Source organism: Xiphias gladius, chromosome 17 (genome assembly GCF_016859285.1).
Source record: "Xiphias gladius isolate SHS-SW01 ecotype Sanya breed wild chromosome 17, ASM1685928v1, whole genome shotgun sequence".
Lineage (NCBI taxonomy): Eukaryota > Metazoa > Chordata > Actinopteri > Istiophoriformes > Xiphiidae > Xiphias > Xiphias gladius.
Genome location: NC_053416.1, coordinates 9,769,751 through 9,793,113, shown reverse-complemented (window position 1 = coordinate 9,793,113; position 23,363 = coordinate 9,769,751). Strand labels below are relative to the sequence as shown.

Here is a 23,363-nt window from a genome sequence, read left to right as displayed (position 1 = left end):
AAAGCTCTGCCACTGTCACAGCAGAAACTACAGGATGAAGAGGATCAGAGGAAAGCAGCCCGCTCTGTCGAGATGACCTCAGAGATCAAAACACACTGATTACCCACTCACCGCTTTCTGCGCTGTAGACGGATCTGGGAGCTGAGAACAGATGGACAGCAAGGTGGCGAGGGTTGAAGTGGACGGAGACAGAAATAAGAAAGAACAAAGGGGACAATATATTCTTATGTCTCAAGTCCAAAAACTCTATAGTCCTAATCATTTACATCAAGAACTTTGCCTTATTAAAAACTTTATGACATGGAATAACATGGACTGTTGTCATTAAATATGGATCCATCTACCTTTTATTGGAAAAACGAGAAAACAAAACCAAAAAAGGTCTTTCGAATATAACCAAAGAGGTCAAGTTAATAAAAATGTAGTATTTAAAAATTCAGTTGTATATCACACTGTAATGATGTTTACACAGGCAAAACTAAAAACTGCTTCATTTCCAGATTAAGGGAACACATTTAACATTTAATGTAATGAAATAAATTCTAGCATCTGACTAATATGACAAAATTTCCTGTTAATTCAGACTTGACAACTAGAGCAAAAATGGTGACAACTCATGAAAAAGACATTCATCTGTGGACAGATGAAAACAAAGAAGACAAAAACAAAGAAGAAACACTTGCCATTAGCAGATATAAATCTTTCTTGAACAGAGGTTTAAAGGCTAAAAACTTGCAACAACTGATTTTGAACTGATTCCACTTGGGGCAGTGGAAACAAGATTAACATTAACACAACATTGACATATCAAGTTTGCCTTGATATCAAGGCAAACAGTTGCTTAATTACACATTCAGCAACATTATCATTCATCTGAAGTCATGTGTTTGGCCATCTGGTCGATATAAGTCAAATTTCACGCTCTTTTAGCTCTGTTTTTGGTCTCCACCGACCCTGAGGGAAATATCTGGTGCCTTAGCTGCTAAATGCTCCACTCTGTTCACCAGTTAGTCTTTCACTGTTTCTGTCTGCTGTTTGGTGCTGAGCAGGCAGTGTACAGTGGGCTTTTATTTTGCTCAAAACAGCTGCCTGCTGCAGTCAAAAACAACACTATGAGAGTTGCGAGAATGAACCAGAACAGTAAAGTTGTGGGAGCTAAACAATGAGCTGAAAATCGCTATAAATCTCTGTAAAGCTGAGGGGTGCTGAAGATTCAGGTGATAATTCCCTGATAGTTCATTACTATGAGCAACCACATGTAACATTGTTTTCACATTGTCATTTGATAAATTGTCATTATAAAAACATCATGAGAGGCACTCCACTTTAAATATCAATGGATCTCCTGGTTTCTTGATCCCCTTGCACCCCCCCCCTTTTTTTTTGTGAATGCAAATGGATACATGGAGGTTAGTGTGTGATTGTGTAAATGAATTATATGGGTAGCTGTGTTAAGTAGAGTACGTAAACCTGCTACATGGTAAAAGTATGAGAACAAACAGTGAAGTTAAATGAGAGACAAGAGTTTTCAGTGGAAGGGAAATAAAGAAGGCCAGCTGTTGTGGGACATATATAAAACATCAGCTGTGTGAGGATATGCCCCTAACAGCATCAACATGCAGACATAATCACCATCAAGACCTACACATCATATAAAATATGAAGCAGCATGGGTACAGCCACGCAGCATCAGGGTTTATATTTGGGCCCCTCATGTTAAAAATGTATATGTTTATGGCACCCACCCACTGCACTTTGCTAGAAGCACGGTGAAGCTGTACCTAAGCACAACGGTGCTTTGACCCAAATTTTAACATCATCACTTTAACATGCTGTTGTTTGGCAGGTATAATATTTACTATGTTATCCATCTTAGTTTTACACTTAGTTTAGCGTTTAACATGCTAACATTTGCTAATTAGTACTAAACACAAAGTACAACTGAGGCTGATGGGAATGCCATATTAGTTTTGCAGGTATTTAGTAATAAAAAAAAAAGTACTGGACAAACTGACTTTTTGGCCTGATGATGTCACCAGATGAAAAGTCAGAGGGTTCTTAAAATTATTTGTTCTTCCTGTGGGGGACATGAATGTATGTACCACCCAACAGTTGTCGAGATATTTCAGTTAAAGCCACAAATGTGAGGAAAAGTAAGAGGATCACAAACGTCAGTAGGACTGGCAGCCATGACTGTACCAAATTCCATGGCAATCCACCCAGTAGCTGTTAATATAGATCAATCAAAACGGTGAACTGACCAACTGACTGAGAGACCGACATTGCCATCCCTAGAGCCCTGCTGCTACCATAGCTAAATGGGCCAAAATAGGTTAAGGTGAATGAAGTCATCAAGTGTCAGTCATTTTATAGAGGTTCATGTAACTACTATTAAATCAAGGACATCCCATTTTGGAATTAGCCTCTTCTGAAGAAAATCTGAGCACACACCTCTTAGGGTTTTTCTGATCAGTATAATAATAGCAGGCACTATAACCCACAGTTATTACCACAGCACCCACATTATCCACACCTCTCTCTGTCTGACCTCTGTGCACATAGTTCATTTCCTTCTTTCTCCACCGCTCTCTGGCCCTGATTTACCTCTTGGCTTCATGTCATAAATCTTCTCTGAACAGCTCCAAATTGCTTTAGCTTCTCACTCCCTCTCTCTTTTTTTATTTTTAATTCACTCTCTGTCTCGTTCTGTCTCTGTCTCTGCTGTTATAACAACCTCTCTTTTGACCTGCACCTAAACACACTCTCTCTCTGTCTCTCTCTGGGAGTGTCTCCTTCTTTGTCTCGCCCTTACACGTGCTGAATGCAATGGGGAATGGGATCAGTGGGATCAGTGGGAGACTTAATACAGAAGTGGGAAACCCCCACTACAGCTTGCACAGCATCACAACTAGACACACACAGTCCTCAACCTATAAGGTGACTATATTCATATCCTAACCTCTAAACTTCACCACCACAGACCGATCATCACCTTTACCCCAAACCAAATCTGATCCTTATTTCAGCCTTGACTCTAAAGCATAGTCACAACCCTAATACAACCAGGACTGTCAGGGTTTACGGATCATATAAATTTGACATTACTGCCATTTCTTAAAAAGCAGAATCTACTATTGTACTATAGTGCTCTCCAAGCACATTGTTTTCAGTTTACTTCAGTAAAGTTTGGAAGCCAGTTTGCAGAGATCAATCCCAGTGGCTTTATCTTTTGGCCAGCTATTTTATCATGGTCTGCATCTGCAGACAATGTTAAGATGTTACTAAAATTGTCATTTTCTACTAAATTGTCATTTTCACAATTATTATGATTTCCTCAGTGTTTGGGAGCTTTCCACCAGAGTGTGAATTAACACCTTTGAATTATTACATACCACTACAAAACACGATTACTTTCTCAGGCAAGTTTCACAACTCTGTGTGAAACGTAGGACCAACACTTCGATTCTATAGCCACACTTGCAATTTTGTGAGGCTGTACTTTGGCAAAGCGGTAATTTGAGCTAAAGGCTAACGTCAGCATGCTAAGAGGCTCACACTGACATTGCTAACATGCTGATCTTTAGCAGGTATAATGTTTACCATGTTCACCATTTTTAGTTTAGTGTGTATTAGATAAATTGAAATCTTGGCCTGCTGATGGCACTAGATGAAGAGACAGAGGATAACCAAAGTTATTACAATTCATCCTGAGGGGGACACGAATGTGTGTGCCAAATTTAATGGCAGTCCACCCATTAGTTGTTGAGACATTTGACTCAGAACCACAAATTTCAAACTCATAGTGGCACTAGAGTGAAGCTTAGCAGATCACCAAAGTCAGTAGGCGACATCATGTGGCAACCATGAATTTTGTGTTAATCCATCAACTAGTTGTTGAGATATTTCAGATTGAGCCGGGTGATGGAAAGACCAAAAGACAGACTGATTTACCGACCCGCATTGTCATCCCTGGGGATGCAGTCTCTGGCCTAAAAAGCCATGGAAAATCCGTTATTTAACCAGGAGAAGTCTGACTGAAATACAAATCTGTTTTACAAGAGAAACCTGGCAAAGATGGCATCATGCATTAAAAGCAACATTGTGTAAATACAATACATACTACACTATAGCTTGACCAATACTGGATTTTTGAGGCTAACACTGATAATGATATTTGAGTTTAAAAAATACAATAACAATATACTGGCCGACACATACAATAAACAACCAATCTTGATACGGATCCCTTAATTTTTCCTTTTTAAAATGGTGTAACTATTTCTGAATTACCTCAAACCTAATTGAGCACTTCAGTTTCTTGTTACGTAATGGTTGAGCTATACACTGACACGAATATGTCTGCAATAAGCTAACATCGGCTGTTAGATGGGTAGGCAAATGGAGTAAATCAACAAAAACCAACCCTTACTAGTATTTTCAAGAAGTTAGAGAGGCACTTACTCACTCACACACACATACACACACACACACACAAACTTACAGTCATTGAGGGAGCTGTATCCCAGATTGTTCAGCGCCTCCTTGCTGCTACAGCGGGAACTGCGTCTGCTCCCCCACTGGTCATTGTCGTGACAACCTGACCGCGCCTTCATCTCCTCCTTCAAGATCATCCTGCCAATTCCCTGTAGAGAGGGAAGGAGGGGGAAGGAAAGAAGAGCAGAGGGGAGGAATGGAAGGATGGATTAAAGGAGTTGGGCAAATTGACAGACAGATGGAAGAATGGTTGAGTAGTATAAGGTGATATATGGTGATGAGATAATGCAGGAAGAGACATGAAAAGGCGACGGTTGTTTGAACAGATAGAGGGATGAAAGAAGGAGGAGGAGAGAGGAGCAGAGCAGCATCACTTTTGTATCATGTCCAGTAAGTGAGGTTGGAGAAAAGGCATTTAATTAACTGGCACATTAAATATTAACACACACACACACACACACTTAAAATATAAAAGGGAGAAGCAGGAGGATGTGTTTCGTTATTACCCTGTTGATATTGTGATTCCATCCATCCTCCTCTCCTCCAGCTGAAAACCTCCTCACTCTGGAGACTAGAAAGAGAGATGGAGGGAGAAAAAGGTAGAGATGGGATGTAAAATAGAGTAAGCGAGAAGAAGGGAAAAGCTAATATCAAAGCAAAGTTTGCACTTTTGAAATCACGGGCAAATTGTTTATTTGGCTCTTATTCTTTAAGTAAAGTATGTGTAGTATACGTAGTATATGTATATAAGTGTTTGTATAGTATGTGGCATTGGTGTGTATACAAGTTTCTAAGCACTTTTGTGTGCAAAAGTGTGTGTTTGAGAAAGAGAGGGAACAGTACCTTTTGGAGAACCAGTATATGGGTAGTAATTGGAGCCTGGGTGATAAATGCTGTTACAGTTGGAGGGGGAAAGGCGACTGGAATTGAAGAGATTGTCATTGGTCTTACTCTTATTGGCTGACGGAGAGGCAGAGATGTCTGATGGAAAGACGAACATAGAAAGAGAAATTGTATGATTCATTTTTATTAAAGACACATTTTCAACACTTGATTTGTGATGAAAGAACCTTATCCAATGATTTTAGGCTGATTTTCATACTTGAAATAACAACAATGCTCTGAGAAGGGAATAGTCAACAATGGGGGAGGAATGGGAGAATGATAAAACTCGCTCTCCTTTACAAAATGGTGTGATTTGTGATTTGACCGTCGGAGTGTGAAAGGTTCTGTGTCTTTTTGTGTGCAGGAGAAACAACACGGACAAAGTAGTGCCTTTACTTACAGAGAGGGGAGGACACAGCAGACGGGAGGAAGGGAGGTGGAGAGGAGATGCATTAAAAACAGGGAAAAGATTATCAAGGGTTTACTGCAATAACTACTACTGACAACTGCTTAGTGGTGTGAAATATGTTTAAAAAAAAGTGGGAAAGGAGGAAAGATAAGAGAAGGCGAGTTGGTGGCATATAGCAATGATCATATTTCGACTGATGCTGTGGATGCATCAGTGTTACTTTTAGTCTTTGGACAACAAAATTAGGGCAAGACACTGCAGGAAGAAACATATTTTCTTCATGCACTGGTCAATTTTGAGATTTTGGGCTATTTTGATTCCATAACATGTCTTCTTTCAGAGTAGTGGATAGAAAATGTCCAAAATACACATTTAGGTGTTTATTTTACCACCCTTTGTCTAGGTTCATCTACTCATTTCTCCTAAATTCACCAAAAGTTAACATTCCGATGCAACATGCAGTACCGCGATCGTTGACTGCACCATGTTATCAAAGGCGCCGTTGTAAAGCTTTCTCTCTTCTGCGCAATGTTATCAGATCCTAGCACGGCCATTTCCTTTGTATCAGATGTTGTGTCCGTAAATAGTGGTTTCCAATAAAAATGTTTGGAATGTTTCTCGTATACCTTTATAGGCCGTTTTCTCAAAATGAGTTTTTTCTCACACTCTGAGCCAGAAATCTCCACTTCAGTAGCACTTACATACAGCAAACGTTCCAGTTTTATTCCTGTCTATATTCTTTGAGGTTTTTACAGAGGGGTTTGTTCATATATGATTTATAGCCTGATTTATAAAACATCTTATTCCTGAAAATATGGTGAAATTTATTTTTTATTTCTGATTTATTGAGTGATTAAATATACAGATATCCAAAATCCCCTCTGTAAAAACCTCTGGCTCTAATATGGCAACAAAATGAAACAAGAATTTTGAACCTGGCTTTATCCAATATTCAGATTTCTTTTCTGGAAGTGTATGCAAATCACTGTATATTAATTAGATAATGCCTCATTTGCATATGTAAACGTACAATTTCAGAAAACTTGTAATACAAAAATTATCGTCTTAATGTAAGTTATCCACTGGGGAAGTTTCATGGTGATATCTATTAGTTAAAATACTACCCTATTCACCTGTAGTATCTTGCCTTACACTGGACACAACTGAGCAATCTATCCCCTATCTGGGATTTTTTTAAAGAGGAGATTATGAGGTCATTTTTAAAAAGTTAAGCTTTTATGTAACAAAGAGAAACGCACTCATCATTGTTTCATGTGGAACATGCAGATAAGATGCAATGCATACATGTTTCCGGCCAAGGCCAACCTTATACGCCCTGATGAAATGCACCAAAAGAAAAAGACATAACGGATAACACGGATTTTTGGCCAGCATCAGATATTTCATGCCAGTGGAGCTGTTAAAATATGGCAAAACCATTCATCCGAAATCATTCGTGCTACATCTGTTATTCTCAAACTCCCACTATCTTTCTCAGTTGTCGCTTCTGGTGAAGTAACCAAACACCTCCTGGAGAAGCTCTAGAAAGCGAGTTGTTTTGAGGTGTAGCCAGATTTGACTGTGACATACATTGTGGTACTAAATATACAGTAGAGATATATATACATATATTTATATATAAATTATATATTTTCAAACTGCTTATTTAATCTGACCAAAACTCGAAACCCCATAGTTGTTTTACATCAAATGATATAACACATTTCAGAAGCTGAAACCTGTGAATGTGAAAGCCTTTTTCTTATTAAATGACTAAAACAACTGATGATGACCAACCATTTCAGCTATGGTAGAGTTTACACTACATCTTCAGACCTTCTGTGGTGGCTACCACTGGCACAATCTATTGGTCAGTTAACAGACAACCGAAGAACAGAATCTGAGACGATTTTTTAAACACTGGATAATCTGATCCTCTACTCAAATTATCCAGTGGCCCTCCATAAAAATTGCAACAGAACCTGCAATCAAACCTATGTAGGCTTGTAGAGAAAAATGCTTTCTCCTTCTCTCACTGCCTCCTTTTGCATAGGAGTTGGAGAGAAGGACTGGATGTCCTCAGAAGCACCAGATGTTAGACAGATAGAAACTACAATTCAGCTTTAGCTCGGATCTTTTTATGTAACTGACTGACTAAGTCAGACAAGCAGAGGCATGTTTCATGCTAAGGATGCACTGACAATGTACGCAGCAACCAAATGGCTGAGAGGTAGGCAGCCTGTCACAAGTTATATACAGAAAAACATTGTGAGGAATGGGCTAACCTTGTCTCTTATAGATGGGGGGTTTCCTGTAGATGTTGGTCTCTTCAGAAGCTGAGAACAGAAACAAACAAAAAAAGAGAGTCACTGGCAGAAAGATAAAGGAAATAGGGAAGGAGACTGAGAGGAGAGGAAAGGAGAGGAGAAGAGTAGAAAGGACAGGAAAGGAAAAGAGAGGAGAGGAGAAGAGAAGAGAGGAGATAGGAATAATCTGGATTTCCTTATTCATCCCGTCCCACCAAATTAGTTGTATGCATTTATAGTGTTCTTAACCATAAAGCTGACAGCACAGGTAATAAACTGCTATAGCAGAGGTGGTGCTGTGCATCCAGGCAACCCGACTGATGTGCAAAGAGGCTGATTAATACCAATTCACGGGCTTATGACAGGAGAGAACAGCAGATGGCACAGGAATAAAGAAGAGGAAGGAGAGCAGTCAAAGGGTGGAGTGAGGGCTGGATGGAAAAGCAAAGGAAAAGATAAAGGGGACAGGAGCACGTGGCGCCATGTAGCTCTCATTTGGTGGAGTATTCTGTATAATCATTTGGCTTTGAGTTCTGGAAAAGCACCACAACAACACATTAACAGAAACTTTAAAAAGGTTATAAGCTATAACCTGCAACAAATAAAGTAAAAACAATTAAATATTTCAAAATACTGCCCAGAGCGTGCCGACAATCCCACGGCGTTGGAGGTTTGACTCCCCATGGGCCGGCCACGCTAAGTTTGTACACACTCACGATACTGTAGGGCGGTCTGGATAAAAGCATCCACCAAATACATTTTTTCAGTGTTGAAAAGCATGAGGGGAGCGCTGGCACAGGGCTGGCAAGGAAGAACAGCCTCGGAAAAAGAGGGAGAGAGGGAACATGCAGTGATAAATGGACTGAAGGCAGGAGGAGGGAATGATGGAGGGAAATCAAATGCAAAGTTTGCAATGAAATGGAAAGGCCTTTTAAAGTGAAGGGAACAGAGACATAGTGAAACATTCAGGGAGGAGAGAGGCATCAACTTGATAAAGTGGAGGGTTGATGGAACATTCAAATAAAACGAACCGGTATTAGTTGTCAGATTAAAGCACTCATGCAATACAAAAACTCCAGATCATTAAAATAGATTAGACAGAGACTCCCCACTGGAGGACACTGAAGAGAGGATAACTACTGTACATTTTTCTGGATGTTAAGACCTCATTAAAATTAGACAAAAGACATCTAAACTCTATCACAATCAGGCTATAAAATAAATCCTCACATTTAATGACATTTAATGACTTGGAACCAGCAAAAGTTTTGGCATCTGAAAAACGACAACGAATTAATTATCAAAATCATTGTTGATTAATTTTCTTGCAGTCGACTAATTGTCTTAGGCCTCACAATAATGCTAATGAAAACATCAAATTACCACACTCGGGTGGAAAGTTCACTGCAGATGTGTTGCTGGTAGCTAGTTCGGATCCGGGGTCAGGATGTGGGTTAGAGTCTTGTTTAGGAGAGAAATCACATTATAGCGATACCTGGGATTTGGAAGATGATTAATGATTAAGATGAGTCTAGATTCTTAGCTGAGTCTAAGATGACGACCGACAAGGTACAGCGTAAGTAAATATTTGGAGGATGGGTTGATCTCTTGATCTGACGTGGGGAAATTCAGGTTAGTATCAGCGTTACGGATAACGGCCTACCTGGCACATGGAAATGCTTGGGGGCTTGGAAGGTGGTGGTGGTGGTGGTGGGTGTGGCACACCTGGGCTCTGGCTGACTGTAATAGGGTGAACTCCTGCCACTCTCACTGCCTGCAGCCAGCGAAGCCGGTCACAGTGAGAGAAACCAAAGCATGAGGCACAGAATGGCCCACGTCCCCAAACAGAAAGACAGACAGGCTGATGACAGACAGACCGTCTCAGAAGATGATGAATTACATGTATGTGAGCGCGTATGTTTGGGTGTCTTGTGTGTTTTTGGGTTGCTGCCGGGTATTCTGGGACTCCAAACGGGACATGTCACCTCATATGACCCCATATTTTCTATGTATGTATGTGTGAGTGTGTCCTTGGTCGAGTGGGCGTATTACCGGGGAGATAATAATGCAGTGGGGAACCTCCCTGGCGACTGTGTGCAGGCGAGTCAGTGAAGGCAGAGCTGGAGGAACGCCTCGTTCTCAACTCCACAGCGTCCAAAACATCCTGGAGTGAGAGCGAGAGAGAGAGGCTGTCTCAGAGTAATGTTTTTTCATTTACTAAGTGCAGTGAATTAGCCTTCACAAGGCAATTTTAATCACTTTGAGAATAGTTTAATATTTTATATTGTGCATTTGCTGCTGGCAGTCCTCTTAGCACACATACACGCGCTTTCATACACACACACACACACACACACACACACACACACACACACACACACACACACACACACACACACACACACACACACACACACACACACACACATTTGCAGGATATTGGGTCAGTGATGTGTGAATGTTATAACCAGTTTTCAGGAAAGACTGCAAACTTTTTCAAGAAGACTACACTGTTTCTTTTGAGTGTTATTGTCCATTAACTACGACAGAATAGTTTGACATTTTTTGGGAAATACGCCAATTCACTTTATTTCCAAGAGTTAGATGAGGGGAATCAATATCACGCTCATGAATGTAACTAATAAGGCTGGAGCACTGACATTTCTAATGACAGCAGCGAAGAAAGTGTACTTAATGTGGATCTGTCACTCCTGGCCCATACCCTATCCGCTTAGCTCAGTATCAGTGCTGGTCCTTGCCACAGACAGTTGATCCATCACAGTCAACTCCACTGATTGCAAATATAAGACATCAGACTAATGTAAAACTTCTAATGATTTATTGATGAATTATCGTACGTGTTACATTACTGATATGCAAGTCCCATTTTCCCAGTTCACATCAATCTTTGCATAACACACTGCATGTGACCGGTGTCTCACACAGCTACATACATTTTTCTTTACCTCCTGAGTCATTAGATAGAGAGGTAAAATTACTGGGTCGAGTACTTACGTGAGAGTACGGTGATAGGGAACCCAACGACTGGATAAGAGGGAGAATAAAAAATATCTGTCATTATTGATTATTATAGGTGAGAGTTATGTTTAACTTTGTAAGACTCAGAATCACCTAATGCCGTTTCTTTCACACTGATTGTGTGTTTGTGTTCGTGTGTGTACCTGTCCACAGCTGTATCGCTCCAGAGTGTCAACTGAGAGGTGTGTGTGCGCATGTTCGGCCTGATAAGGGATGATGTCAGGCCGCTGGATGTCATATATGGCTTTGACCCTGGGCAGAGCCGCCAGCTGCTTATAGTCCAAAGCATCAGCGTCAGCCTTAGACTGCGAGAGAGAGACAGGCAGACAGAGAGGGAGAGGGAGGGACGGTGAATGGGAAACTGATTCATGAATAGAAAAGCAATTCAGAAAGAACGACAGAGGAATGCAAAAAACACTCTCCAGGCACTAAAAGCTCCAGTATTTGCAGTGAAGCGGGGAGACAGACGGGCGGTGAGACAGACAGACAAACAGACAGGCACACAGATGAGAAGGTCTGCTCAGAGACAGATAGTGCAGACTAGCGCAGACAGAACGAGCTTTCAGGGGCTCTGAGCCTCTGTCTCTGTCGGTTATATCTGATTGACGGCTGTGACAGTGACAGCCGAGGGCGTAACCGTAGCGGTGTTGTAGTCACCATGGCGACAACAGTTACTCACACAGATTAGCCGGTGAGGAGAGCCGAGGAGAGGGGAGGAGCCCGGAGGAGAGATGGATGCTGTCTCAGAGGTACGTCTCAGCTGGTGGGACAGATGTAAGAGTCAGAGCGAGCCCGGGGTCAAAGTAAAGTTAGCTCAGATACAACAGCTAATTTTACTACATGCAATTAAATCTTAAAGTAATGATGATGACAATAAAGAACATCTTCCAGTGTTACACATATCTGTACTTCTGACACTTTTTTTAAATCACTTTTTAACATACAGCGCAAAATTCAAGCTGTAATTACATCATGACTTATAAGTGGGTGTTGTCAGGTGGGTCTTTCCCAGGTAAAATCCCACACGCACACGCACACGCACACACACACACACACACACACACACACACACACACACACACACACACACACACACACACACACACACACACACACACATTTCTAAGCAACAGCAGTAGTTTGCTATAAAGATCTCGGATAACACTCTCTCTATGTCGTTGTGTATTACAGTAGTCATACACTGCAAAAAAAAACAAACAACAAAATACAAACTTACTGTGTATTCTTTGGCATTAACAAAAATTACAAATTGTTAAGACTTAGAAATATACATTTTCACCATTTAAAGTAAAATATTTAGCTAAGACTGAGCCAGTCTCTTGCTTCAGCGGAAGTGGGGGGGTCCTGATAACTTATAATCTTTAGCTTTGATTCAGTGCAGTGTGAGAAAGTTCCGTTGACTTGTGTATGTGAGTTGTGGAACCACTTCAGAGGTTTTAGAATATGGATGTGTTGACTAAATGTGCAGCCGAAGTTAAAATCGAAAACTGGTTCACTAGCGAAAAATAAATACAACTGGGAAAGCTACAACTCCTGACAATAAAACTACTTGTTGGCCAAAACTTAATTTAACTTTGACCACGTTAAACGCTCAAGTTATCTACATAAAAATATCAGTTGACTGAACAAGTAAGTAAGCAATAAGTATAGGCCAAAAGAGCAAAAAAAATAAATTGGATAAACTTAACATAGACAATAATATAGAACTTCTTGAACTGGGTTGGCACAAATGGTTGGGCCTAAAGTTGAGTGAACTCAGAGACGTTGCAGTTGGTTTCCTCATTTATTTGAGCTTTTTTCTACTTGTACAATTTTACATTCTAACTCTAACCATACTGACACGAATAACAGTACAACCCTATGCACGCTCACGCCTGGTCTCATTAAGTGCCACTGGGTTCATAATGTAACTGTCAGTGCAAAGATGATAATGACAAGGGAATAAGATATCAAAATGAGACAAAGACTGCCATATTCAGGCTTTTTAGTAATAACTAACTCATTAATTAATTATTAGTATTATCAGGTATTATTAAACAGGCAAATGCTTAGCAGTTCATGTCCCACGAATGGTTCTTCTACAATGCATCTTTCCAAATCCAGGTGTGGACCAACAGAAATGTCCCAGAGTCAGCCTGAACAAACAATGAATATGGAGCTTCCAAACCTACTTAACACATTGTCAATGCAACTGTCATGAGAGCATCTGGTACCTTATGTCCTCTTCAATGTCCAGCTGCCATGACAGAGATCAACTTTGCATTGAAAGTCTTATTGTCACCTGAACGGCACTTGAACTTCAGTGGAATTTCATTTTTCTGTATCGGTCAAACTTCGTAACGTAGTTGTGACACTGTTTTTATGCACATCCCTGTCAAATAAAGTGTTACCTAATCTTTACCTGGTTCAGGTTCTAGTTTCATCTTGTAGGTGCTTCTCTAGGTGTTTTGTTACTTGAATCTGGCTTTAGATAAAGTACTGTAGGAATGAGAAGTGGAGGACAGTAAATTCCACTTCCTCGTCTGGCCTCATGTGGTGAACTCACACTGTATTATTTGCATTTTCATTAAAAAAAAACAAAAACATTTGCTATCAGGCATCTGCAAACGTACAGCCCTGATAAATACTGCTTTTTTGAAACATAGAAATATAAATGTTTTTTTTATATCTCCGCCACATAAAATTATAAGACTAATTTGGAAATTCTTTCACCTCCCCTGTATAAACTGCATGTGGTATTGTAAAATATAAATAGGATACCAAAAGCGCTATATCTCATATTAAGAGTATTTTATTAGTTAGGGTCAAGAAAGGGATGAGACGGAGACCTTTTAAAACAATACTACATTCATCTGGAGGGCAGCGTTGCTTTAGTTAGTGTCTTATAATGCAAAGAACAGTGTAATGAAGCTTGTAAACCAAGAATGAGAAATATCAGACACAGAGAGAGGAGGAGAAATCACAGAGGACAGAAACAGAAACAGAGATGGGGGGGCAGGGGGTTGTAGGTATTTTGAGTATCGCTCACCCTCAGTTTTCTCTCCAGCCGAGCTGCTTCTTTACACATGGGATGCCAAACTTCTGAACCTGCACACACACACACACACGCACACACACGCACACACACACACACACACACACACAATGTTAGCTCAGCTGACTTTGTTTATTGTGTGTGGGTAGCAGCCATACAGTTTTATGGGATCCTATAAAGATTCAATCAGCCTTTCTCCCGTCGTCAACATCAAACAACAAAACACAAACACACAGACACACATGAGGCAGGGTGTAAAGCGCTATAGAGGCAGAAAGTCTGGTCTGGGGACAGAGGACGTAAGTCTTCTGTTCTCCTCACACAGAGAAACAAAGAGGAAGGCAGAGAGAAAGAGGATATTTAGTCATGTTAGCAGTGTGGCTCTAGGGATGGCAATGTCTGTCAGTCCAGCACTTTAGTCCAGACTGAAATAACGCAACAACTATTGGGTGGATTGCCATGAACTTTTGTACAGACATTCACAGTCACTAGGGAACGAATCCTACTGACTTTGATTATCCTCCAACTTTTCATCTAGTGCCGAGAGGGAGAGTGAGAGCTTTCTTCTCTTTATGCTGAATGACATAAATGACTCAAATGAGAAATCTAGCCCAAATCATGGGTCGTCGTGTATGAGAGACACGGAGAGTAAAAAGGAAAGAGACAGGAAAGACAGAGTATTTAAGGGGAGTATACATACAGTACAAGCACAATATTACACATTCAGTTTCCTTTGCTTACTGAATATTTTTTTCTTTTTTTAATTTAGGTATGCACAATTATAGCATAGGTGTCCTGGGAGAACAGAAAGAAAAGACGGAACAGAGAAAAAGAACAACAAACAGCAGTAAAAGATGAGGGAGGAGGAAACTATACTCTAGAGCAGAAGAGGATAGAGGGAATCAATGAAGGCTATTACGGTAGATCTTATTCATAACAATAATTCATAACATAACCACTATTGTCAGGATGTTATATGCATGTGGATCTGATAGTGATAATTATGCTAATATATCCACTTTCAACACACACACACACACACACACACACACACACACACACACACACACACACACACACACACACACACACACACACACACACACACACATTGCCTCGGGGCAATGCAGGCTAGCCAAATGGTCTCAGTTTAGCTGATCATGACTCTAATGTACTACCACTATAAATCTGACCTGCGCGCACACACACACACACACACACACACACACACACACACACACGCACACACAATCAACACACACACAAAAACAAGCGCAAATACACAGAGGCAAAAAGAAGTAGGATACACACATGCAACAACCACACACACACCCGCACATAAAATCAATACTGTAGACAGAGACCATGCGTGGTGATTCAGTGCACCCCCGTCCCACCCACGCTCCTCTACTCTGCTGCTGAACAGATATATGGCCTTGGACTTGGGATCCTTTATCTCTTGGATGAGGAGAATCTAAATGGTGCAGTGGAAAGGAATTCAATCCAAAACCAAGAGCTGTAATCGGTCCTGAGAAAATTAGCTGACTGAAATTTGACCCAAAATAATACTTAAAATATAACTCCTGAGACGTTCTCAGCCTTTTTTCTTACATTCAGGGATGAATCCTCAGCTATGTTTAGGCAGACTTGTATTGCCTTAACTTTATGCAAAATGAAGTTAATCAATTGATAGGCCTTTTTATCTTGACCAGTGATATTCAAAAGCAGGGATGAAGGCAGCCACTGTAAATCTAGGGAAGTAATATCGACATTTGTCCTTATGCTATTTGAAATTGTAATGCTAAATGGCCCCAGACGTTTTTGCTGTTTGCTGAATCATGCTGCCATGACAGCAGCAACATCAGGCTAATGTTACCATTCAGATATGTACTGTTTGTCTAGTGCCCTTCCTTTTTGAATGGAGTATTTATTGAGAGACCAAGAAAAGAGGTAAAGGTGAGTGAGTCATTGAAGAGTGCACGAATGCAGTGAAACTGTCATCGGCTCCTACTTGGAAATTTCTTTCTTTTCGTTGCAAATGAAATTTAGACTCTGCCCAAAAAAAAATCCTCTTTGGCACAACTGTCATTTGTAGTCAGAATTCAACATGGCTGAAAATTTCAAACCACAGATGTTTCCAGTCATGTGAATCAAACAAGAACTGTAAAATTAAGCCCATCCATTTTTACAGAGCTAGCTGCTTTTCTCACAAGGTTTGATGGCATATACATCTGAGTATACCTGAAACCAGTAGTCGATTAATCTATTAGTCAACTGACAGAAAATCAAGCGATGACAGCTAAGAGAATTAACTAGTCAACTGAATTATGTTGTAAGAAAAAAGATATATTTGCTTATTTGCTGCTAAAATTATTATTGCTTTTAATGTTTTTTATAAGTCATCAGTTTGGGCTCTGGTAAATTGTAATAGGCAAAAAAGGATTAAAAAAAAAAAAGGATAGTAGATAAATCAAAGTAGATTAATTACAAATGACAGAAATTTTAGTTGCAGCCCTAAACCTGGAGGAAAAGGGTATGAGACTGAACATTTGAACCGCCTGAGTAACACCTGTAGCCTCTATCATGACCTGCAGCCTAAATTATGGCAAGATTACTGAGAATAGAGTGGAGATGTTACCATTACTGAAATGAGTGAACTGGAGGTTAACTACCTCCACACTATAGTTTTCAGACTTCTGAGCAATTGAGGAGACAATACTATTTCCATTGATCTATTAGATTTAAGAGCCAATATTGAGATGAAGCATCATGAATAGTCCATAAAATAACTTTCCACTCCCATCTCCAACACATACACACATGTACAGCACTTCTTATTCCAGACATGCATCATGAGATCGACTGCAAGAGCGTGTGTGCACGCGTTTTGTGTGTGTGCGTATGTTCGTGCGTGTGCGCGTGTGTGTGTCGTAATTGAGTATGCCTGACGACGGTGATTGCTCAGCCCTCCTACATGTCTGAAGTCATCAAAAGAAGGGAATGTAACCTTGGAGCGGCTCACTGGAGCTCAGACTACATACACACACACACACGCACACACACACACACACACACACACACAGATGCACAAATGTGGAAACATGCATGCAAGGAATTATGCAGAGAATGATGCTTGTATGTATGTACGGGCACAGATTAAAACGCACACACATCCACAGAGACTTCAAGTACGATATGCAAATGCTTAGTTTTACTGGTGGCTGTGAGCGCATCAGCGGAATGTCAATGAGGTGAGACAAGGAGGTGTCAACCTGTGTGGCGACTCTGGGACACTGTGTGTGTCACCTACATGTGACGGTACAGTAGCTCCACATTTAATCTGGATTCAGCCCAGCCCATTACCATCATGTTGTCGAGGAAGTGGTGCCCATTTTTCTTCTACATATCGGACATGTTTACATTGTATTTCTCTGCAAAACAGTTTCAACTGGTTATTCCTACAATAAACAATATATTTATTTAAACTAAACTGTGGTTAAGATTAAGGCCAAGGAAAGACAATAGTCATGGTTAACAAAATATAATTTCAAAAATGATTAACATTGACATGAGACTGGATGTAAAAATGGGACTCAAAGGTTAAAGGCGAATGTCTATGCATGTCTATGATGATTATGAAAATAAATCTGTGGGTCATTTGGTTGTCTAATTCAAAAAACATTAAGCAAAATGCATAAAAATGCAATTCCCGCAGAGTCAAGCAGGTTTACCAGTGTCCTCACATCAACCTATATCTGAATCCATGATTCATCTTATTAAGGTTAACTATTATAATCTAATTTGTAAAACAGAAAACATCTTAAACCTCCGGCGGTTGGCCGGTTTCACTGGGATTGATTCTGTAAGTGGCGGTGCAGAATAATGGACACAGCAGCAGAGGCGAAGGTTGAGGTAATTGACTCCAACCTTTGTTTGTATCAAGAAAACATCAGATGGGGGAAGGTGTGTGTATGTGTGCTTGCATCCCTTTGCCACCGAGTGTAGTAATGAGTGTTACATGTGAGATCAATAACCTATATAACGGTACTTTGTTAAGAGCAGCCATTTATCAGGTGGCTATATCCTACTTCTCTGTTACTCGCCTTCTCTCACACGCACAAAAACACACACACACACACACACACACACACACACACACACACACACACACACACACACACACACACACACACACACACACACACACACACACAAACACACATTGCCTCTGGACAATGCAGGCTAGTCAAATGTTCTCAGTTAGCTGATCATGACTCTAATGTACTACCACTATAAATCTGACCTGCAAACACACACACACACACACACACACACACACACACACACACACACACACACACACACACACACACACACACACACACACACACACACACACACACACACACACACACACAAAATATGTAAGCACATACACAAACAAGCACAAATACACAGAGGGAAAAAGAAGTAGGATACACACATGCAACAACCACAGAGGCCATCTGGATACTTGCAGGGAACAGCTAATTCAATAGATGCTAAAAGGATATTTTTATGCCCGTTAGCTGTAGAAAAGCAGAAGCAGCTTTGTATGGCCACGTAGATATATTCACAAAACTAAAAATCTATTCTATCGGTTTTGTATTTTTTGAGTCACTTGTCTGGTTCTCCTCTCTTCTTTTCCCTCACCTGTAAGGTACATTTCCTCTCCTTCCAGGAACATCATGTGACAGCGGGCACACCTGGCACAGCTGGGGTGGTAGTGCTTCCCTCCAGCCTGGAGGAGAGACAGAAAAGAAAGTGAAGGAAAAGGAAAGGAAAGCAACGAAAAGGGCAAGGAAAGAAAAGAAGAGGAAAGAAGAGGAACGAAAAGGAAAGATGCGAGAAGAAATAAATAAGGCAGAGAGAAGCTAAAGCAGATGACACAAGGGAGGAAACGAGAACAGAGTGGCGATAAGAAGTAGAGAGAGATAAGAATGGGGGAAGGCGCGATAGGAAATAGAAAAAAAAAGGAATGAATAGGGTAGAGGAGATGGGAGAGGGTTGCTTTGTTGGTTTTCCAAAGCTCGGTCGTCACTAGTCGCATGTCAGTCATTTCAAGATGAACAGCTGCGTTTTTTTTTTTTTTTGCATCTTTTTATAGACAGACACAGATATCCTTGCATCCTGGCACATACATATATATATATATATGTGTGTGTGTGTGTGTGTGTGTGTGTGTGTGTGTGTGTGTGTGTCTATGGACAAATGTACTCACCTCAAGTACTCTGCCGCTGATGTACCTGTTACAGCTCTCACACCTGATCCCAAACTGGGTGTGGTAGTCAGTCTCACAGTATGGTATCCCATCCCTGCCAGGGACGGAGACAGTTCTCAGTTTAAATTTGCCTCCTGGCTTCCTGCAACGGTTCCACTATCATTTATCCTGTACCACGTTGTTTTTTAATGTCTGAATCTATGGATCAACTGGAGCAGAAACAACAGACGCCTCATATATTTACAACATATTTCAGTGTGATGCAAACAGCAATTTCGGCAAAGTAGCTTTTCCAAACAGAGGATGTGGATATTTTGAGGGAATCTCTGATATTCACTCAAAAATACCTAGAAACCTTACAGATGGGGGATCAAGCCACCTACTTGCTGATGTACTCTCCAGTGAGTGCACAGCCACATGTTCGGCATTTAAAACAACTGACGTGCCACTGTCTCTCCAGAGCCAGCAGAGACTGACCCTGTTTGATCTCCTCGCCACAGCCTGCACAGTCTGGGGGAGATGGGGAAGAGAGGGGAGAGGAGAGGAGAGGAAAAACACGAAATGCAGTATTGAGAAAGCTCACAAGGAAGACAAGAGCAGCGTCAACATTTTTTCATTCAACATCCTTCCTCTCTGTCCTTGTCTCTCTGCTCTGCCAACCTCTCATCACTTCTCTTCTCCTTCTCCTCTCTTCCTCATCCCTCTCTGCTGTTACGATAGTCACATTGTCTTCGCCAGATGGAGCTACCAGAACCAGGCCACAAGACTACCTGGAGCAGCAGGCCACCTTCTGTATGTGTATGCATGTGTGTGTGTGTGTGTGTGTGTGTGTGTGTGTGTGTGTGTATAGCTGCAGGGAAGGGGGCTATGTTTTGCAGCTTTCAGCAGGTGGATGGTACAGCTCTTTTGGTGTTTTTCACCTGTAGGGGAACAACACCAATTTACACGGTGGATGAGTCACGAAGAAGTGAGTGATTTCAATTAAATATCAGTAGGCTGCATCAAAACCATGGTCACATTTCACGGACATTTCTTGATTCTAATTTGCCAGAGAGTATGCATTATTTTTAGGTAACTGCAGAGCTCTAAGGTAGCAGCTTAATGCTTTAACACTAACAAAAATCAAGGAGTGAATTTATCTTACTAACAAGTTTTGTCTGTGTAGCCAAAGCCTGAGATATCTTATTCATCTGTGCCCCAGAGCTCCAACGGTGTCACAAATGATTAAAACCACATCAGAGAGCCACTACGTTGCACTGGGTGACATGTTCCTTCATTACCATGAAGATGAGTGCTGCAGTTTATTTTGACTCAGTCTCAAACACACTGTCCTACTGCTATAAATACTCACTAGAGCACCAACTGTCCATTAATCCACAGATGAACATAGTCCCCACAAAACGCACTATTTCTTCCTGTTTCCGTAAAGTTCGATAAAAACTACAGTACCCAGCTGTTTTAGTAAATTGCTTAACTGTTTTAAAAAGCGAAAATAAACATTTGTGACTCATTTTTAAAGAATCACATCTTTGTTAGGAAAAAATGGGCTTGGGGCGGAGAGTCACAAAAAGCGCAGGGAATTCAACAACTATTGAGGGACGGACTAAAATGTGGTTGGTTTTGGTCTTTTCGTGGGATTGGTTAACAATAAGACAAATAGAATTTTAACGCTACAATCTGAAGGGCTATTTCTTTTAGCTGTTTCTTGAATTTGTTACAAAAGGAAAATGACTAGTTCAACTAGCTGATGAAGACCATCAGATGCAGCTGAAGACTCACAACAAAAAAAACCTAGAAAGTAGACAATTGAGATGAGATTATTTTGTCACACATGCTGTTGCTGTTCGAGTGGCTGCGTCTGTTTCTTGAAGAGTCCAAGTGCATAGCGGAGGTGTACTTCAGTAAAACTTAAACTATGTGCTCTTCAAAATCATACAAACATGAAACATGGGAGCACAATAATACGTTTTAGTTATTATAAGCTCGATAGGCATGGTCAATGACTAGTGTGCTCCCTCTCATGGTAATAAGCACAGACATCTTCTTATACATTTGAACCAATCACAAGCCAGAGCTGACTGCAGTTATTATTATCCCCAATTAAGCGTCCTGCCATGAAACTATAAAGCTCTTTATGTTTAGCACATAAAGTACTAAACAATATTACTTACATATAATAAATATTTCTCTTTTCTATAAATGGACACCATGGTAAAACAGAAGATCAAAAATAACAAAAATGACTTCATTCAATATTTTTGAATAACTACACAGCTCATCATGGATTAACCATGACACGACACATTCTACTTTGTGTGGCATAAAGTAAGGGGTACGTGTGTGTGTATTAGTTTGTTTTCTTACAGCTTGGTCCGTGGACCTTGACAGGCTTGTCGCTGTTCAGAGAGTGTGAGCACTGCTGACACACACACTTCTTCCCACAGAAGGTCACCCTGTCGCCAATAGGGAACGGGCCCCTGAGAACACACACACGCACACACACGCGCACACACACACACACACACACACACACACACACACACACACACACACACAGAGAGAGAGAGAGAGAGAAAGAACATTTTAGTAAAGTAATGTATATATGGTGCAGAAATTCTACTTTTTGCATCATGCAGTTGAACGGTCAGTTCACCCAAATCACAAAAACATGTATTTAATCACTCACCCCCTAGTGGTACAGTATCTACCTGTTATGATAGTTTCAGTTTTACTTGCAGATGTTTTGACAAATGCAACTGATATTTTTACTGCTACAATAACATAATGGATCTGAATGGAATGGCATTTGGGGGCATCTCACAGCAGTCATGGCCTGTCATGACCAGGAAATTTTATTTTGTTTTCCTTTGTGAATTCAGAGTTAATAAAGAGCCTTACTCCCACCGCAAATCATACAAATAATTACATCATTTCTCAATTCCCCCTCTGAAAAATGCCTAATACTTTAAATGAATGGAGGTTCAGTATCCAGTGAGATATGGGATCAAATTTCAGAAAGTCCCAAACAATGAAACCCCAATCCCTCAGTTGCACCGCTGTGCAACAATTTCCACATCACCTGATATTGTAATATCGTGTGTCTCATTTTTGCGTATACCTGCACATCCACATCAGTTTATGAGAATATGTTTTAAGAGGGAGGACGGAAATATTAAAACCGAAAACGGCAATAAAATATAACGTAAGACATAAAGTGAATGCTTTTTAACCTGAGGGTTCAGCTGTTGCCAAACACTGTGAGGGCAGAATCTCACCCAAACTCCGCTAGAAGAAAATGAGAAAACTGTAACGCACGGGTTGATGAATGATAAAGTGAGCACTGTTCTTCTACAGCCAACAGTTCTACAGCACAGCCTTAACATAAATACGATTACATATTTCTAATGAGAATCCAGTACTTTAGAAGCCTAATATAAAGGACCATGTATAGTATTCAAGTTAATAAATATTTTGAAGTACTTTCTCATATCTAACTGAATTTCCAACTGGTCTTTCTACTGTTAGTCTGTGTATTAAAGTAAAAGAATCTCGGAGTAATAGCAGGTTACCGTCCTGTGTTTGTAAATTTGGGGAAGGAGCTATGCTCCTGTTCACATTTGGACCACAGATTGAATCTATGACTTGTTATCTGATAACAATTCTCTCTCCTAAAAGCAAACAGTTAATGCTGTTACAAAGATCGCAGGCTATATTGTTACAGTAAGATCTACCTACTGTCTATCTGTTTAGTTGCAGGAAGATCAAGTTACATGTCAAATTGTCTAGATGCCCCTCACACTGGGCATCATGGTAACAAAAACTCTAAATCGTGCTGGAATCTAACTTATAGTGTTAATTTCAACAACTAAGCTATTATTACAAACTATTAACCCAGTCTCCTTCAAATTACTTTCA

At 40.5% G+C, this 23,363-nt stretch overlaps 1 protein-coding gene across 1 annotated transcript in view; it reads right to left on the bottom strand.

Annotated features, from left to right (window-relative positions):
- The window catches only part of LOC120803144 (actin-binding LIM protein 3-like), a 43,525-nt gene that overhangs the window by 5,352 nt on the left and 14,810 nt on the right, over positions 1–23,363 (bottom strand). Inside the window, exons 4-18 of the mRNA XM_040151507.1 lie at positions 21,813–21,925; positions 19,832–19,958; positions 19,449–19,542; positions 18,881–18,968; positions 14,183–14,241; positions 11,813–11,893; positions 11,277–11,438; positions 11,110–11,139; positions 10,147–10,258; positions 9,758–9,868; positions 8,074–8,124; positions 5,338–5,475; positions 5,001–5,065; positions 4,502–4,643; positions 112–141 (exon numbers count right to left, since the gene is read on the bottom strand). Of these exons, the coding sequence (XP_040007441.1) occupies positions 112–141; positions 4,502–4,643; positions 5,001–5,065; positions 5,338–5,475; positions 8,074–8,124; positions 9,758–9,868; positions 10,147–10,258; positions 11,110–11,139; positions 11,277–11,438; positions 11,813–11,893; positions 14,183–14,241; positions 18,881–18,968; positions 19,449–19,542; positions 19,832–19,958; positions 21,813–21,925 (1,403 nt within the window). The remainder of the gene's footprint in view (positions 1–111; positions 142–4,501; positions 4,644–5,000; positions 5,066–5,337; positions 5,476–8,073; positions 8,125–9,757; positions 9,869–10,146; positions 10,259–11,109; positions 11,140–11,276; positions 11,439–11,812; positions 11,894–14,182; positions 14,242–18,880; positions 18,969–19,448; positions 19,543–19,831; positions 19,959–21,812; positions 21,926–23,363) is intronic.